We start from the raw sequence: 19,389 nt of genomic DNA, 5'->3' as shown, positions 1-19,389 counted from the left end.
TTGTACAGTATCGACCAAAGGTTTGCAATCAGTGTATAGTCGTTTTCCAGTGTATTTTTCAATGTAAATTGATTTTATTTGAGAACGAAACTGTTAACATTCGTTGTTATTAGAAAATTGATAAAAATGACCATACACTTTGTGTTTCAAAAGTTTGCAGTTATTACGCGTTCCACAGAATCCAGAAATTCAGGAGAACAATTACGTTTCTATCGGCTTGAAACTCTTTTCTAAAAGTCTATGTAACACGGATATGAAATTAACAACGAAATTAGTAGCAGATTCGATACACGCACTTGAAAAAATTACTCGCAATTTTTAGTTAGTAGCCTATGTTCTTCGTAACGTAAGGTGTTAACGCGTAAGAAAAGTTAAAGCCTGGCAAATTTCTACGCAACGAAGAAAGCCATTTTTTTCAGAACGAGTGCATCGATAAGGATGCACGATATGTCACAGATAAGGATCGTCGTTTTACATCAGTTAGTCCAACTTTTAACAGCAACGGAACTTATTCGCAAGAATTAAGACCTTTCGAGCTGAAACATCGACAGGAAGATTCCGAACCAGTTCGACAAACTATTAGAAGAACCGGATTGGGTTTTTCCTTCGATCAAAGGCGGATGACGGACGATCTTGAATTAATCCGAGCGTTATTATCGTCGTAACAGAAGGAAGTTTAAACCGCGGAAATCGGCCCCATCTTAGAACGATCAAAATATTTCATCGATTCGAGCAACCAACTATAAATTTATCTGCTCGAATGAGACTGTGTAGCTACGGGCGTACAAGATAAATCTTGCCAGTGCACCGTCATAAAGTTGTGAAATAGGTCCGATATTTCATCCTATCGTAAGTTAAGCATTGCGCACAGGTAGTTTGATATCGAATAACTGATAATAATCTTTCTGTTCTGTGTAATAGTGTATGTAATCGCAAGAGAATCTTTTAATTGCGATATGATTGTCTTAATTACACGGTTGGTAGAAGCAGGTTTGTATAATCTAAAGTCGTGGACAATTGTTCAGAAACGTTATGTAAAATCGTATTGGTGTCCCGTGATGGATTTTGAAGATTGCGAGGTGGAAACGGAGAGTTTCTTTTAGGCAGATTAGTTAGAAACGAAGAGTTGGAAGAAATATGAGGAATATGGGGTAATAATACAGTTATTTCGTGATATATTTATCATTCTACGAGTAAATTTGTTCGCTTGATTATTGTCATCTCGTTTTTATTATTTCATCGAACATAGCTATATTTTTTCGGAAAATATTCATTTCGGGGAATATTTTTATCAATAATTAACGTAATATCAAAGACAGAGGAAACAACGCTTTTATAATATAAGAATGAAATATTATTTTACATACAATAACATTTTCTCAAGTTATCGAATCGTATCGTTCAAGAATTCAGTCAACTTCGAAAGTTAATTTTTCTAGACAAATAGCTGACGTATATTATCAGTACGCTCCCGGACCCATGATATCATTGATCGATGATCGATTATAGAATAAGACTTGGATAGTTTAAACCCTTCTGCATTGTGGTTTTTTTCGGGTATGTCTACACACTGCTACTTTTCGACTACTACGACGACGATAACGGGGATGACGATGTCGAGATGTTTGCGATTGGAAATTTCTCTTGGTTCTTCGATGATCTTGTGAGTCCGCCATTAACGAGTTGTTCACGGTATTATATAAAGCTGTAACAGATTTTGCAGATATTTAAAATTACGTATCGATAACTGGCAAGTTTTTTAATGACCGACGTGATTAGGAAAATGTGAAATATTTGGAATTTCTAGCTGCGAGTAATTTATGAAATTGTTTCAAAGATTCTGAAAGCAGCTTCGAAAATGCTACTGCAACTTGAATCACGTTTGTCCGTACATTGTCATTCACATCGTTTAACAATAAGATAAAATAACGAAATTTTGAAAGGTAGCGATGGCAATCTTTCGAAGAGATCGTATTTCGCTTTACTTTCGTATCTCTTGCCCATAATCCAAAAATGTTAAAGGGATTTTGCGCAAAATTCCAATTATTACGTAAAATTGGTAACGTTCCAAGCTCTTTTTCGAGAGATCGATCTAAGATGAATTACTGCACCCAAATAATTGTTTCCGGCGTAATCGTAATTAAAAATCACCTCCGAATCTGTTGCATAGGTGCATGTGCTAAATTGCCATGCAGCTTCGCACCCTTCCGTAGCCGTCACTGCAAATGAAAATTACAAATAACGAACGCAAAAAGATATAAATAATTTCTTATTATTACTGTGTTATTACTAATAGGCTGAAGAAATTATTGCTTTAAGTATTTGTTTAAAACTGTGTTATTGAATCGATCGCTTATGTCGTTGATTATCAACGAAGGTACTTGCCTGAGTTTTTACACGTTTCAACTAAATGTGTAATGCGTGGGAAATATTCGTCGAGGATCATAACACGGGCATTCTTCACGAAGAAATCCCACATGATTTCGTCGCCCTTCATCTAACGAAGAAAGCAAACGTATTTTCTCCATCTTGTTAATTTAAAAGATATAACGTTCATTGTCGTGAAGCGGTGACTAACTTTCTGACCATTGAGTAAAAAGAAAGGAAATTGAGAAATTTCACTTACAGCTTTAGTTTGTGTCAGGACGCATTTCATATAGCACATCAACCTCTCGTCTTTTGGGAATTCACCGTTATGTTGGCCGTCTAGAAGCTCTGTACGTAAATCACCAAAGAGTTTATTATTCTTTCTTGAAAGCTGTTACCAAGAAATTGCACCTACATTTTGTTTATTTTCGAAATTAATCATCAGGACGAACAGAATTGAAACAAAATCCGCATGGGACGAATTTTCGTCCATGGTAGATAGATAGCATTTAACGTTCAACGATAAAGTTAAAGTAAAAGTTAAAAATAAGAAAGAACTATCAAAACTGTCAAATCGAAGAGTGATGCATTAATTTCGATTACATTTCCCATCGAATCATCATTAAACGTCTGCATAACCATGTGTGGTTATCACTTCGACAAATCACGAAGACTACCTCTTCCTCGTTCAAAAAAGTTCGATCAAATACCACAGCCATCCTTGCAAATTGAAAAAAGTAGCATCGAAAAATACCTTTAGGGGTGTCGTTCTTCTTGCTGCAAGGCTTCCTCAAGTTCTTGATGGACTTCTTCAGTTCATCGAGGTTCATCTTTTTCTGTACGCGTAAAAGAAAGTCCAAAGTCCGTGTGTATAATATACACATTCAGGCGAATTATAGCTTCGAATAGGAAGAATCGATCGATCAAACTCACGCTCTCTGTATCTTTGATCGCCAACAAGACAAGCATCAACGAGACCAGCAGGCAAACGCCGACCCCCTTCATCCTGTTTGACTTGTTCCAAATTTATTCTTCTTCCTCTTCCTCGTTGATGTTTCGAACCAACTTCGCTAGCTTCTCGATGGTTCAAACCACGAAGAAATAGCGCACGTGGATTCGCGATACGATCGTACACTCCCTTTTATAGTCCGCGTTGATCGTCGCAGTAGGAGAAGGAACAATTTTTGCATTTTGTGGGTGTTGCACGAAGCTTGACCCGTAATTACCCTGCCGACTAATAATTAATGTGCAACCTGCACTTTCCGCGTAGCATCTTCGGAAATTCAGACTACGTCGGAAAGGGAGGAGTGTTTCCGCCACGTAATGGATTACGTCGCAAATATGAAATTATTATGCGTCGTATTATCATTGACGATGCTGGATCATGTCCCGAGAGTACCTCTTTTAGCGAGTTACTTCTTTTTTTCTTTGATTTTCTGTTCCTTGCTTCTAATTTTTCTTTTCCAGTTTTGTACGAGGACTCTCTTGCCCGATTAACACTTTACCGACTGATAGCCGATTAATCAATTTTTGTCGCCAACGCTCACCGATCGATAGCCATTAATTGATTTTGTCGTCAATCTCTCTCACAATCTTTCTCATTACTTGAGCAGTAATTTATTATCTAATACTAAGGTACCTTGTTCGGTTGCGTCAGTTGCGTTGCTTTGTAAGCTCCCACGGTTTTATACCAATTTGAAAAGCTCACCGTTCGTGATGAATGAAAAGAATGGTATCAGAGAGTCTAAACCGAAACAGAGCCGGCGCCAGGCTCGCGGTTGAATCGCTAGCGGTCGGTAAGGTGTTCATTTATTAACGAAATTCACGTATATTAGTATCTGTGATTGTTATATATTATCGATCTCAGATTAGTTTTAAATTTCACGAATATAATCGCGTCTTATTAGTAACGATGAGTCACTACGATGCTGTTTAATCGTTCTAGCGCCACGCAGCACGATCGCGCTGTTTGAATACTGTGGTGAACTGTGTCGTGATGTTTCTTTACTTTATTACTTTACTTTTTTACTTTACTTAATCACTTTTTTTTATTTCAAATAGTCGTACCACCTGCATAAACGAAAAGAAAGAACAGCGCGATCGCGTCGATCGACATAGATTCTTAAAAAACTCTGGCGCTAAAACGATTCCCGAGAGGAGAACGAACTTCTTGGATAGAAACCGTCTCGCATAATTTATTGAAATCTTATTCGGACTTGAAATCTGGAGATTAATGTTTGCTACGTTATACTTGCACGCTATTTTATTGCGAATCTTTGATACAATACGATATTAGACCGTAACGTATAAAATATCGAATTTTATCGCCTTCGACAAATATCATTATCTTTCAGACAGTTGATTTTCTCGTTTAGACATGTTTAACATTTACGTACACATGAAAAGGATATATAAACGTATCCTTTTCTTAGGATTCAGCGGAAATATGAATCGTTAAAAATGGGACATTTCATTCTCTATAATCTAACGATATAAGAAAGTATAATAACACAGTAATGTAAATCGCTAACGTTATTTTGATTGCAAAATTAATGTCAACCTAAGATATTTCTTAAAATTTACGATCATATTATATAACGTCATACTAAATTTTAAAAGATTACAGCTCAAAATAAGTAAACTATTCGTACACGTTATCGATGGCTCGCTCCTTCTATCGATCTCGCGATCGTTTGCAGTTTGCAGTTTGATAAATTTGCACGGAGCCTCTTCGAAAGATGGTGCAGTTTGTCGTGAATGTCGTTTGTTAAGGAAAGAAAAACCTTTCCGGATTCGTGTCGTAGGTGCATTTTACGAACGTATATGATTTCTGGCATTCATCACCGGTGTATTCTGCGTATAAATGGAACAAAGTTTAGGTGGAAGCTTTAACTTCTTGCATATAAAAAAGAAAAAAAAGTGTGGTGCGTCTGAAAAGTTTCTAAAGCGATCGAATCTCGATTCAAAAAGGAATAAATTATTGGAATTTTTCTACAATATCTTTATACGAATACGGTGATTCGAAGTTGTCGACGGTTTTGCGAATTTCTTTATAAGCAACCAACTTTTATTCAATTATAGATCATTTCGGCCCCAATCGTACTTTTTTATTGTTGACAAATTTTCTAAATTTCGAAGAATTATGAAAGAATCGTTGTTGATATTTATGATTAAATGTCTGCTAAAGTTCTTCTTGAAATATTAAAAATCTATTTGCTTGTTTTGAACGAGCAGGTGTTCGAGTATTTAGTAATTTGCCTTACCCATATGACTACACTTCAGTATGGCTTCCTTCATTACGGCCGCTTCTTCCGGTGCCATCGAAAGTTCTACTTGTTTGATCACCATAGCAAAATCGATATTGCCATTTTTAAACTAGACGAACAAACGGATGAAAAATGTCGATTAATCGATCTTCCAGCGGACAATCTTAATATCGAAGATATTATTTCATTTTGTATTTACGGTTCGAATTAATTTCATAATGCAATTCGTATAGCACTTAAGATTTGGATCATCTGGAAATTCGCCTCTTCGCATGCCCTCCACCTTATCTAAATAAATTCCGGCAGAAATACAGAAGAAACTTTGTCAACGTTCTAATTTTCTTCGATTTGATCGAATTCTGTTTTATTCGTCTTCTCTACTTACCTTCTGATATATCGATCTTTTGCAAGCAAGACCTGCGCAGACTCCTTGCCATTTTGTCCATTTGTTCGGCAGTGGCCTAAAGTACATGGAATAATTTAGATTCTGTTGTCAGTTTTCTTTCCCTTTAACTTTTAATACATAATGGCACGTGTTGAGGATTTCCTGGTTTTATTTCTAACAACGCACTATGCTACATTATGCCAAGCTCCCGAATAGCGACAATGAACCACGTGTTCCAAGAACTATTGGTCATTCTGACGATGAATTTGTTACCATTAAATTTTATTAAATTTTCACACGTCTAAATCTTTGGATGATCGGGTTACCGGAATATTTTAATTTTCAAAATTTCAAATATTTAAATCTGTTAATATTTTAATACTTTGGTATTTAAATTTTGAATTTCTAAATGGCGGAAAAGTATGTCGAATATCGTATGGTAAAATATTTCGCAGAATATTCGAGAAATATTTCTCGAAAACTATTTATCACTTTTATCTATCTAATTGCCATTGTTCCAGCGAATAAAATTCCTGGATGGCTGAAAAATTAATATTTTCACTAATACTCGACCAAATGTATCCTTTCGTTAAAATTAAAAGAAACGTACACTTTCTGCTGGTTTCCACGCCACGAACGCGAACAACATCGCGACAAGTAAAAGTTTCACATGCATATTCGAATTTTTAAATAGAAAAGGAAATGAAAACGAATATTAAAGAGCGGTCTTTTTTCAGGACCAAGCGACTGAAGGCTTATTCGCCTGGTCTTTCTCTTATAAACCTTTCTGCTCGAACGTTTCGTAAGTCATATGCGATGACGTTTCTTCGATATAAGATAATTTGATAATTTGACATTGGCTAGGAAATTACGATAGAAAAACATGGTCTTTTTCGACTTGATGATAAACTCGCTGACTTTATGTAACGCGAGTTAAAGAGCGTTTTCAACCACTGAATTATCGTCTCGACGAGTTTCAACTCCCTCGAACGAAATAATCTTGTACCGTCTTGTTCTTTCCGCAATGATTCGATACGATTTCCTTTTTCACTGTAATTTCCTACTTAAAAATGTAAGATTATCGTGGAAAATATCGTTTATCTTTCGAGAAAGAGTAGAAGCTAAATAATTTCTTCGCAGAACGAGCAGATATTATTTTAAACATTAGGTTGTCCGAAATGTTTCTTTCGTTTTACGAGGCATTTTTCCTTTTATATTATTTTATTGAATTGTATATGACCCACTTTTGTTATATTACTACAAAATAGATCATACATAATTCAATAAAATAATATAACACAAAACACGTCGTGCACCCACTAAATCCGTATAAAAAGAAAGAAACTTTTGGGACAACCTGATACTTACGATCACATCCTCGTGTTTGTTCAATAATTCGACATATTTCGACAATCGTAATTAAAAAACTGTTTAGCGAGCTTCCATTGCAAAACTATCGACAAATTATTCCATTATAGTTTGCGGTAACAGTCACAGGCTCGATCATGCCAGCCACTGCACCGTCTCGAGCCCCACACCCGCTCGGTGCGGTTTGCACGCTCCAACTTGTACGAAGCAAGTTTTGGCCGGTCGTTCGCTTTGTCTGCAGCTCCCTTCGCCGACCGAAGACTCGGCGTTAATGTCGAACCCTTGTATCTCGAGAGACACCCTTAAAACAGGAGCATCTGGCCAGAAAGCGCCGCCATCCCCGCGGCCATTAGTTCGTGGGGCTACTCTTCGCCGGTTCGATAATTACATTTTTTTCCACCCTCTCGACACGATCTCCTCGGCGATTCGTTTCCACCTGATCGTCGTATACTTCAACGAATCTCGAGAGGAATTCCTCTTCATGTCCTTTTCGATGTTCATCCCTTCGTTTTTCTTTTCTCTTTTGGCGCAAGCGACTACAGCAAGCTTGGCTTTTGAAGAGACGATGGCTTTTGCCAGGATATTCCGGCTCCTCTTTAATAAAAGTTCGTAGATCGAGTGCGATGAAATTCATTGGAAATGTGTATGTTACCATCGATGAGATGCGAATTGATTTTGAATTTGAGTAACAAATGAATTTCAGGGATTTTAAGGATTTTCGCGCTAGAATTATCCGAGTGGTTGATACGATCAATTTAAAAGCTTTCGTGGAAATTTCGTAGATTTATATTCGACATAAAAAAATATTTCTGCGTGTGCAACAGCATCGTGTATCTTGCGCTTGTCAATTCATTTAATATCATTAGCAAATTACGGAAAGTAAAGCAACGATTGCAACGTTTAGAAAGTAAAATAAATTATTTCGGTTTCACGTTTTTCCCTTGCAAACGAATGGTACGTTTATTATCAAATTAAGAGAAACTTAAGAAAAAGAAAAATTTAAATTTAAGAGAAACGCGACAGTGTGGGACGTTTATGTTTCTAATTTGATGAAAATATGAAGAGAAGAGAATAAGAAGCTTCTCCGTGGGATGGACCTAATTCCACGATATCATATCCGCATCTTGCCTCGTAAACTAAAAATACTTGTACACGTGTAACAACAAAATTTCGTCAGACGGTGACATCGAATCGAACCGATGGAATCCGATCACGCAATACCGGCCTTCCTTCACCCACATCTGGACACCGCGTGCTCGTTTCCGAACAACGATCCGCGATATCATAACGCGGACTTTCTCCGCTATTCATGGACACGTTCGATTTTAGAGCGTGAAGAATGTCAATATGTTACCTATATGCACATACGTGGACAACTTTACATAATAATTGATTACCTAACAATTAAATTGTGGATGCCGATGCAGATTGATATTTTTAGAAACGTAACTATACAGATAGCACGTTGACACGAATTTCTTTCGTTCGTTAAATATTATACCTTTATATATTTTTATATCTCATCTGCGTTGTGTGTATATTTTTGCATCTTTGAATTTTCCATAAATTAAATAAATTTTTATAAAGCAAATCTGCTGATACTTATGAACAGGGGTGCAGGTATGTATTAAGGATTTTCACAAGAACGAGATAATCAGACCGTAAAATATCCATCGCAAAAGTGTTGTTCGCGATAATAATCGAACAATCGAAACGCGAAAACGAACAATGTGAAACGAGCATCGTGAGAATCTGTTGGCTCCACGAGGCCAAAATTGCTTCCTAAGGAATAGCAATCTCGCCAAGTCCAGTCGGTTCGCTAGAGAGGGTTGAACAGTAAAAGAAAACGGTGTCTGATTGTTTGCGGGCGTTAACGACGATCGCGTGCGACAAAACTAGCTTCTTCCGTAATATAAACAACGGGGAAATAAGAACGCGGAAGCGAAGAGCGGAAAGAAGATGGACGCAACGGTGAGTAAGAAACGGGGCAGCGATGTTACGAATTACGGAAAGGGAAGGGCGTGTTAGAGAATCACGTCGTACGAGTCATGGGAATAACGTGACCTCTGCGACGCCGCCCTAATTAAGCGCCTTTAATTAACGGTAATAACCGCGTTTCACGGCGAATTGCGTAACGAACGTCTTGTCGATAGGTCGCTGCTTCGTCCAGAATTATAATAACGCGTTCAGCTTGCCACGATGTATACAGTTGGCTGAAAAGGTTCGATATCGTCTGGTAAGTTGGTTCGCTTTGGCCTGCGTTTATTTAATAATTTAGGATCCTGTATTACGTAGAACGTAGACGACGAAACGCGAGATGTAATTTGAAAGTTTAGAAAGCCGATAAATAAATCGATAGGCAATATCGATAATAAAAGATGCCGATATTTAAAATTGGAAATATTAAACAGTTGGAGAACCTACGTATGTAATGTGAGTCTCGTAAATCTCGGATTGTGAAAAAGGTTAACATTTAACCTCTTTATATAATGAAAAACATTTCAAAGAATTTGTAAACATAAAAAACGAGAAGCTCTCTCCGTCTGGGAGGTGCGAATCTCGCTCTTAAAAAGATATCGCTTTCATTTGAAAGGTATTCGCATAAAATGCCCAGGCCGTACTCCTGGCGACAGTGCGTCACATTGTTGCATCAACATCGCCGCCAAATTGAGAGGTGTATAAACGCGTGGCCGAAGAAAAAGGAACGAGCACGCGATAAACGAACTGTGTCGATACGTTTTCGAAACGCGACCATCACCAGCCGAGAGACTCGCGACTGCGTAATAAATTAATCGCGTGCCCCGTCGCGATTAAAGGCTGCCCTTTGTCATGCTAATTACCTTTCAATTAAACTTCACAGTACCGGGGACCCCGAGCTTGCCTGTATTAGCTTTCAGTCGGCTCTGATTCGGGCAACTTACTTTCTGCCGCAAAATTCCAAGCAAATTGTGGTTCGTGCTTTTAGTCCAACCTCCCTCTGTTCGACGTAGAAGACCCTTCGAAGGGAATAAAGAGAAAAAAGAAAAAGATACATTCGGCCTTCGTTCTTCGTGATCAGAGTGGCCTCTCGAAACTCGCTTCTCGCGTCTTTTGCCTGGTTATTCGCAATCACGACCTTTGACAGTCTCGCAGCGGAAATGGGATGAGGGGTTGTTCATCTTTGTTGGGGTTGCAACGCTAGGTAATTTTTCTTTCCTTGAAAAAGATATATCGATTTTATACGATAGCGTGATCCGTAACGATAAAAGCGGATGTATGCCTGACCTGATATACGAATTGATACACACGGTGGTTACAAAAGATATTGGCACATAGCCTTATTTTTCAACGAAGAGTTTCTTCGGATTAAGTTCTATGCTTCGTCTTAACGGTATTACAATTTTTGTAGTCATACGAGAGTATTAAATGATACGGATATATCTGTACCTGATTAATCAGTACATACACGGTATAACGAGTACAATAGCGGAGTACCGATACTTTTCATAGCCACTTTTCATATGGTTTCGATTTGTAATCGAGATTATGGTTCGCGAAGACGTTTTCGATGACCTCGACGCGATGTTCACCGATAGAAGGGAGAAGGGGCGAAAAAGGTCGGGCCCCGGAGATATCGCCACACTTCCGGCACACGATGTGACTCACAAACTCGTTTCCCCTCTATCGCGGGCACAACGTTTAATCTACCGATTCTTGTTGCGATGTTAAACCGATGGAAAGAATAAGTCGTGTTACCGGTTCGTGCGATCGTTCCAGTTCCAAGCTCTATTTTCACTCCGAACAGTGTGGATTCTCCGTTTCAGTTTGAGTAGGAAAAATATTATTTTTTCCTAACTTGTCGAGACTATAGATAGGATGTTGCAGGAAATTGAAATTTTTGCAAGGAAAAATTGATTATGAGCAAGAAGTTATTTACACGATACGTACGAAATAAAACTAATTGCTCCTCAGAGATCGCAAGGTTCATTCGTCGAAGGAAGTGCGCGATATAGAAAGCCAATCGAGATGTGAAATAAATTTGGGTGTTCTTTTTATTTGTAACATGAATTTCTTACAGTTGATAAACAATGGTGTCAATTTATTGAAAGATGTAAGTGATATCGCTTAAAATTCTGGTAGGGGTCACCAGCAGATTGTAAAGTTCAGCAGTTTTCTAGACCACTAACAAAGATTTAGGGTTGTTGGAACGACCATCAAGAAATTTTCAGGATCAGCGTTTTCTCTGGTTACTAACGGAGATTTAGGATTCTCGAAACGATCTTCGACCATTTTCGAGGATCAGCAATTCCCCTGAACCATCGTATTATGTCTGCGGTATAGTCCATGCGAGATATTGTATAACATGACGATATCATTAATCTCGAAAGATCGTTTACTATTTCTCTAACTCCATATGCTTTTATTTTTATCTCATATTTTAGTAGTATACCTGGCGTAAATGTTACAAATATTATAAATCGGTTTCTAAGTGCACTTATTCTTAGTCTTAGTTCCAGTTCCACGACGTTCGTATCTTTAATTTTAGGGATTTTTACAAATATGCCAATTTATAACTACAATTGTCGTTATTCTTAGCCCAAACTTTACAATAAACAAATTTATCGCACGCGTTCTAACAAGGTAGTTTGCAATTTCTCATCGTCGTGCCACGTACCTAGTCCTGCGAAATTTCTTATTTCTTGCTTCCTCTCATGCAAATTTGTCCTCTTCGCCAAATAATCGAACGATCCACGTATTTGCTTCGAATCGATAAACAAAATCTATATTGCGAAAAATCGACATAAGCGTCGATAACTGATAATGAGTTTCTGCTATGTTAAAATATTTCTAACAGAAAAGTAGGAAACCAGCTAGAAAAGAAAATGGGTTGGACTCGCGGTATCGCTGTCTATTTTCTCGAGCGCTGACACACACGCGAACAGAGCTAATCGTATCCGCTTCCTGTGAGTTTCGGAGCGAGCCACGTCCATTTGACGATAAACAAACAGAAATCGTTGCTCTCGAAATAATCTTCGCCGTGAAGCCACGCTTCCCTCTTCGACCGATTTTTTGACCAACAATCGTATATTTTCCTATTAAACAAACTGCACTTCGAATCTCGAAGCAGGTCTAACCCCAACCTAACATCGCATGACTCGGCAAGTTTCACGCTTAGAAATTATACGGCCTATCTGCGTGTTAACAAATTGCATAACGCTCTGCTTCCATCGAAACGAGTCCAAACGCACGGCAAATATCTTGGAAACACGATGGAACGTGAATACGTGGCATATATTAGGTTGTCCGAAAAGTTTCTTTCGTTTCACGAGGAAATAATAAACGCGCAACGTTTTTTGTTTTATATTATTTTATTCGATTACGTACAATCCATTTTGTTCTGTTGAGATAAACATCGCGACATTTCGCAGGCTTAGTTTTCACATTTATACGAAGGTGCACTGTTGTAAAAACCACGTTTGCGAAAGAAAGACACTTTTCGGACAACCTAATACATATATGGCGTTCACGACGATTTTCATTCAGAATTATCTTTGTTGCAAATGACAACGTGAGTTCGTGCTGGCCATCCATATGCAGATGCGCTAGTTACAATAAATAGTAACTAGAAATTCTAGATACAATTGATAGATTTAAGATGTTCTTTTGTTTTTATAGTCCAGGTAAGAAAGTGGAATAAAGGTTTTGCGGCTGAGAACGGTATGATAGATTTATCGAAAGAATAAAATAATAGCTATTATGATCCTACCTCTGAATACAGAAATAACAATAATTTTCATCAATCGCTTTTTATCATTTTATATTCCTGTCTAATCTATATCTCTGAATTTAATTTAGAAACTATTATTGTTTATAAGATACGATTATTATTTCTAAATCCAATCTGTACCTAATCTGATTGTATAAATCTGATTTATCCAATTATAAGTTCGCATAGATATTCACGGTCTGTCGTTGACATAAACTCTATTGCTATAAACAAACGTTTACACAGATGCGACAATTCCTTCCTGATATCTAATTATCCTAACAGTCGTGTCGATTTATATAAATTATAGCCAGAGGAGGGACTTTGATTGCGTTAGGCCGCGGAGTACTCGCGATATTACGACCAATCGATTACGCTTCATTCAAATAAAGGGGATTGCACTGGATGGGGAGAACAAAGGTGACCCGTAATGAAGCCTGACACTCGGCAATTAGCGACGGCGGATCGTTTTTTGATTTAATTGCTGTCGACTGCACAGGCGTAACCGTATTACGCGTTCACGAGCCGGCTTTTACCTTTCCTGATCAAATGGAGTCATTCGTTGGACCTAATTTATGACAGAGCGTAGACGCTGGTCTTCCGGGATGTTAGGCTCAGGCAGGTAGAATTTATTGACAGGATAAATTACGGTCGAACCTGTTAGATGGATCATTTCTTAATCGAAAAATCCTTCTAACACGGGGCTAAAAAGTAACAAAGAAATGTTACTTTTTATTACGTGAAATATAACGCGAAGATCGATCGATATGACAAACATGATCGATAGAACGTTAATTGAAACGTTTAAATGGAATTTTCTCCGATAGTTGCCAATCTCAAATTTTGTTTCTTTAATCGTTAGAATTTGCACATTTTTCTATTAAACTGTATTTCCCTCGTAATTAAACTTTTCTGTATGTTTTAAAGTTTTATCGTTTGAGAAAAGAGAACATTTTGATTACGAGGTATCGTGGAATACGAATTTTAAACGATATGCTTCATTTACAATTTTTTTAACGACTTTTCCGTCACTTTAGCGATAACGAAGATAGAACGAAGAAACCGACAAACAATGTTTAAGAGTTTAGGACGATATAAATTATGCTGCATTACGCAATACAGTGATTGGTCGTAGGTAAAATATTACTTTGTCAATGGATTACGCAACCATAATACGCTCTTCGGCAACGTGTAATAAGCATTCGGAGTAACATGTAGTTACTCGTGCACGATAGCACGGTTAATAATAATAATAATTCATTTTATTAATTAACGAGCAATTTCGACGAAAACGATCTTTTCCGAGTGATGTAACCGATCGAACAATTTTGATAGTAATTTGCGTCTATATAACAGACATTTTAAGCATCCCTGTAATTAAACCAGACGATCGATATATAATTTCTAAAATAATGCTTTTCTGTTTTATTCCATTGTTTGCAATCCCATTGTTTCCATTAGAAACACTTAGAAATATCGTAATATATATTAACAGTACGATAATAATTGTTCTGGTATTTTTTAGTAATATTACACATGAAACTTTTTAAACATTTTTCAAGAAATTACAAAGATCATGCGGTACGTGTCCTTTCGATGTCGTAATTTCCTTAATTGTAAATAGTTCTGCGAACAAAGGAACAAAGACGCCCGATGGAAACTGCGATTACAATTACTGTCTTTCTTTTTTTTCGCACTTAATTAGCGATATATTTGGAACTTGCTGCAATCCTTCTTTCAAGTGTTCCCACAAAATCATCTGTTTCTCTAAATCAAACAATCACCGTTATATTTGCACGTAGATGTTTCCTTTCTTTAATTTTCTTTCAGCTGTTTTGTAAATAACGTCTTTTAGAATTGCTGGGAAGAAACCCGAGTTGCATTTGGAACGATAAACTTCTCCTTTCAATAAGATAGAAATTTATAGAGATAACTACTCGCCTGTCATCGTTACGTAATCTCACTTTCAAAGAACCATTACTTTTCTTTCTTTTTCCTTAACTGTAGAAAAATTCGAGCTCCGTTTCGATAGTCAGAGGCGGAACTAACACGTTGAAAGAACATTTTCCTTTAATAAAATTTCCTTTATACGTGTCTTTCTTTTCATCATCGAACCACGAAAACGAGTAAAAATCGCAACCAATCCAGAGTTAGCGTTTTTAATTCGAACATAAATCCATCCATTCTCGTGGAACGATCAATCACGTTCATAGTGTTGGTTCCTCGTTCGTGCCGAGAATTTCTCTCTGCACGATTTTATTCCCTGTTGCATGGCTGATCTTCTTCTTGTACGGCGGCGAACAGCTTGAACCGCAAGGCTCGTTTATTAATAAACAGCTGGAACTCTGTTCGTTCCTTTTTTCAATGACTACGTACCCATGTCGGAGAGTACGAAACGTACACTCGGTATATTTTAGCTGCATGATTCAGCGGCCGGCGAAACGCGAGTCCCTCTGCCTGTCTCTCTTTCCAACCATCTTTCCTCTATATTTTTGATGTTCCACGCGGGCTGTCCGCATCGAATCTCGCGGTAAGGTGACGCGACAAAAGTTACCCCGCCGTGCGAAATTTTGCTCCGACTTTTACTCTCTCAAGACGGGATTCAAGATGGGAGATGGACGACTTTTTAACGACCACTTAATTTTTCCTCCCTTTAATAAGAAAACCTAGAAACCAATTAACAAGGCAATTGAAAGTTCTTAGTATTCGTAATCTTACGAAACGGCAACCTACGTCGAACAATTTCTACTCGATTCAATCTTACGTCGATAACTTCCTTAACTTCTAATTATTCCCATCGATCATCTACCCCGTAACCACGATCTCACGACTATTCTAAATAACTCGAAGACTATGTATCACTGACTGCTAACTTATTAATAGAAAACGGCGAACGCATTTCCAACCGTACGAAATTATTCCGCATACTCGTGATACTCTTATTTCGCCATCGCCATATCCTCGTTTCTTATTCTCACGTACTCCGCATTCTCGTTTACGCCTCTCGGGAGAGTTTAACAACCACGAAACAACAAATTATTACTGTTTACGCTCGAGTAGGTCGTACGCACGAGCTGCGTGAAAGTAGACAGGCTTTAAGGGCACCGTTGTCAGCGCCGCTGCCAGTACCGCTGGCAAATGCTTGGTGGTGGTGGTGACGAAGAGGAGGTTGATGGCGATGATGATGTTAATGCCGCAACCAGTGGTGCTGGAGTCTTTCTCTGGTCGTCTTCTTCCCTGGCGCATCGTTAAATTCGTCCGGATCGACGCCGCGACGTTCTATAATTCGCGCCTCTTTCCATTCTTTTCTCAGTGATTTTCTCTTCTCTTTCTTTTATTCCTTGCAACGATTATTACTCTTAATATATCGTGATCCTTAATTAGAACAGTCGAGAGACGAGGAAATGAATGTAATTGTCGTATAGGTAATTTTAGTGACCTTGGTGCTTTGGATTTTTCAGTGATGAATTATTCATTGTCAGTATAGGTAATTAATACGTTTTCTAATTGTGTTTCCGATGAATATTATTTATAAAATAAAGTAGAGAAAATTGTTCGCATACAATATCTCGTTAGTGCATTGATTGTTATAATAATAGATAATCGTAATAAGGAATATTCAGTGAGTTGGTAATAGTGTCAAAGTGAATTTGTGAATACTATTTCCTACAAACTATACCCTGTACATCATTTTCAAGCGCCATGTTTTATGTCCTCTGTATAAATTAGTGGCGACGAGGACGTTTACCGAGGAGGACCCTTCGAATTTATATCGTTTACCAGTTGACACGTCGTTCGAAAGAATATTATTTTCTGCCACCTAAAATATCGATTCTCTACTTCCCATTAACTCTGCGATACTACACCCACGCGTAATCCTGTTTACTATACCGAAGAATCGTACACCGTAACGTGAAAACAAGTAAGAGTAGAGTCGCTTGAAAAATGTAATTTTATTAACGTAACATTTACTAGCGTTCGTACGAAACGTATAAAACGATATCCTGCTATAATAGAAGTCTGGATTTAATATATCGAAACTAGATATTGTAAGATAACGCACGTTGCACTATGTCCGTCGATTTTCCACATCGATATTTAGCATGAAATATCATTGAAAGAATATTCAGAGAGTCGGATAAATTGTCGGCATTAAATTCCAATTCACGGGCTGTCTAGTAAACATTCTAAACAACGTTGACAGAAAGGAAACAATCAAATTTGAAAATTTTCTTCTGTTTCGAATCTCAAGATACCTCGAGTAAAGAATCGAACATTTTAGGGTAGTTTCGCGTTAACGAGATGTAATTTGCATCCACTTTCCATTCGCCTCGGTCAATTATCTCGCACACGAAATTCACTTTCACTCTTCCTTCTAAAAGGAACTCGATCACCTTCCCCATTCTAATCGACTCTTGCACCAACGGAATGTACTTGTGTGAAAAAAACTGGCGATCAAAGGAAAGAGGTCAAGGAGTATAGCCGTGTGTTATACTGCCACGTCGAAAATGTAAATGGTGGAAGATTTTTTGAAAAGATGAGAAATTAGGGGAATGAAAAGAAAACGGAGAACGATGTGGATCGCAACAAGGCCTCCCTGTTTACATTGCAGACGGGCCACCTGAGCGTTTTCGAGGGCAAGGACTGTGGTTCAGTGTCTCGGTGGCCGTGCTCGAGCGAAGTCGGCGACGCGCGTACTTTGAGAAGTGTGAGGCGACGCGCGTCTTCGGTGTCTCGCCACGTGAACAAACGGAAAAACGCGTTCCACCCCGTCCTTTCTAATTTTTGTGCCGTTTCTTTTTCCTTTTTTTTTTTTTTTTTTATCTTCTACGCGTGCCTCGGTGTTCCAGCCATTAGAGATTTTTTTGGGAAACTTTTCGTTGATCGAGAGCGTGGCTGTTGATGCACCTGTGCTCTAGGTACGTTGAGAATAATTTAATCATTTGTTTTTTTCTAATTTAGTAATTGATTTTACATTTGCATCTTTTTAATCTCTTTTATGCTATATATTTGATATTTCTACGTTTCCATGTAAACTTTACATGTGTTTATATGTCGTATTAGGTCGTCCGAAAAGTTTCTTTCGTTTTATAAGGAAATAATGTATGCACAATATTTTCCGTTTTATATTATTTTATTACGTTACGTATGATCCATTTTGTTCTATCAAAATAAAGATCACAACGTTCGACAGATTAGGTTTCGTATTTGTATAAAGATGCATCGTTGTAAAAGACGTATCTGTAAAAGACACTTTTCGGACAACCTAATATATATCGTATTATAACATATATTTGTATTTTTGATTAAAAATAAACGTAAAACATAGCAGAGAATATAGAAGAAATTTATGGTTAATGAAATATATTGTTTTCCTTTAAATAGGTATACTTCGTTGTTCATGAGAATATTTATTTTATTATCTATTATCCATATGATAATGAAGTTTTATACGTTACATATTTGAAACAGTCGTATTAGATACGCGGACAATAATAATGGACAAAATGGCATTAGCGTGGGTTTGAAAAGGAATAATTGTCGACGGTTCGCAGGAACTTTCAAAAACTCGCGGTCGCACGGTGATTCATCGTACGCTGGCACCGTAACTATAATTCGAGGTGCTGCACGCCTGCGTATTTTTTTCCTTTTTTTGCCTGCCATAACTAAGGGAACGATTCATTCAACGGAGCAGGAACTACGGCCGATGCGTGCAGGGAATTCCTTCCTTCGTTCTTCGACGAGAAGGAGACGCGAGACGCGTGTCCACATGGTTTACCAGGGTTTTTGAATTCGTGGACAGCCGCGATTCGTATCGTCGATTATTTACTGCCAGAGTACGATGTACGGTTAGCCTTTTGTTCTTTCTCGGTTCAAGTTCCCGGCGCCAATTACGCTGATTGCTCGCGTCTCGCGAATGACGAATCGCTCGCAGACTCCGGGCGCGAAATACAGATCGATTTGGCGATAGGTAGAAGCGTGTTTCGCGTGTAACGCGAGTTACAAGTTTTTAGAGCTCGAGAAACATTCTCGAGATGGTTCTTGAGAATGTAGACTTGAAACGAACGAGGATGGTTGATAGAGATAGTCAAAAAACTCGTTTCCTTTGTCCGTCTTTCTACTTTATGAATTCCTCTGCACCGTAATTTGTCGACGAATAGCAGTTAGTCAGTGGACGAGTTAATAGCTGTAAGTCGTAAAAATGTAACAATCTTGAAGCTTAAATCGAGACATTGAACCGTGAATATTTTTCGGTG

At 37.9% G+C, this 19,389-nt stretch overlaps 3 protein-coding genes across 3 annotated transcripts in view; 1 reads left to right on the top strand and 2 right to left on the bottom strand.

The window, feature by feature from the left end:
• Positions 1-1,314: 1,314 nt before the first annotated feature.
• LOC126920708 (general odorant-binding protein 19a-like) lies at positions 1,315-3,450 on the bottom strand. The gene is made up of 6 exons (XM_050731442.1): positions 3,301-3,450; positions 3,122-3,203; positions 2,627-2,715; positions 2,386-2,497; positions 2,152-2,219; positions 1,315-1,705 (listed from the first exon to the last, which is right to left on the bottom strand). The coding sequence occupies exons 1-6, from the start codon at positions 3,370-3,372 to the stop codon at positions 1,688-1,690; spliced, it is 441 nt and encodes a 146-aa protein (XP_050587399.1). The 5' UTR covers positions 3,373-3,450; the 3' UTR covers positions 1,315-1,687.
• LOC126920713 (general odorant-binding protein 56d-like) lies at positions 3,301-6,788 on the bottom strand. Its single transcript, XM_050731449.1, has 5 exons — positions 6,629-6,788; positions 6,019-6,094; positions 5,833-5,921; positions 5,631-5,742; positions 3,301-5,220 (listed from the first exon to the last, which is right to left on the bottom strand). Exons 1-5 carry the CDS (start codon positions 6,692-6,694, stop codon positions 5,135-5,137), a joined length of 429 nt encoding a protein of 142 aa, XP_050587406.1. The 5' UTR covers positions 6,695-6,788; the 3' UTR covers positions 3,301-5,134.
• A 10,596-nt stretch (positions 6,789-17,384) lies between these two features.
• The window catches only part of LOC126920653 (protein sprint), a 156,374-nt gene continuing 154,369 nt past the window's right edge, over positions 17,385-19,389 (top strand). The window contains exon 1 of the mRNA XM_050731325.1: positions 17,385-18,051. The gene's annotated coding sequence lies outside the window, so the exon portion shown is untranslated. The remainder of the gene's footprint in view (positions 18,052-19,389) is intronic.

The sequence above is a fragment of the Bombus affinis genome, chromosome 9, assembly GCF_024516045.1.
Source record: "Bombus affinis isolate iyBomAffi1 chromosome 9, iyBomAffi1.2, whole genome shotgun sequence".
NCBI classification, from domain to species: Eukaryota; Metazoa; Arthropoda; class Insecta; order Hymenoptera; family Apidae; genus Bombus; species Bombus affinis.
Note: the sequence above shows the minus strand (reverse complement) of the source record. Positions and strands in the feature narration are given on the sequence as shown.

Excerpts from the sequence above, each read along its gene's own strand:
- LOC126920708 (XM_050731442.1), bottom strand. The coding sequence starts at position 3,372 with ATGAAGGGGGTCGGCGTTTGCCTGCTGGTCTCGTTGATGCTTGTCTTG. Across the intron at positions 3,204-3,300 it reads CGATCAAAGATACAGAGAGC|AAAAAGATGAACCTCGATGA; the intron begins GTGAGTTTGATC and ends TTACGCGTACAG. Across the intron at positions 2,220-2,385 it reads TGAAACGTGTAAAAACTCAG|TGACGGCTACGGAAGGGTGC; the intron begins GCAAGTACCTTC and ends TTTCATTTGCAG.
- LOC126920713 (XM_050731449.1), bottom strand. The coding sequence starts at position 6,694 with ATGCATGTGAAACTTTTACTTGTCGCGATGTTGTTCGCGTTCGTGGCG. Across the intron at positions 6,095-6,628 it reads CGTGGAAACCAGCAGAAAGT|GCCACTGCCGAACAAATGGA; the intron begins GTACGTTTCTTT and ends CATGTACTTTAG. Across the intron at positions 5,743-5,832 it reads TTATGAAATTAATTCGAACC|TTTAAAAATGGCAATATCGA; the intron begins GTAAATACAAAA and ends TTGTTCGTCTAG.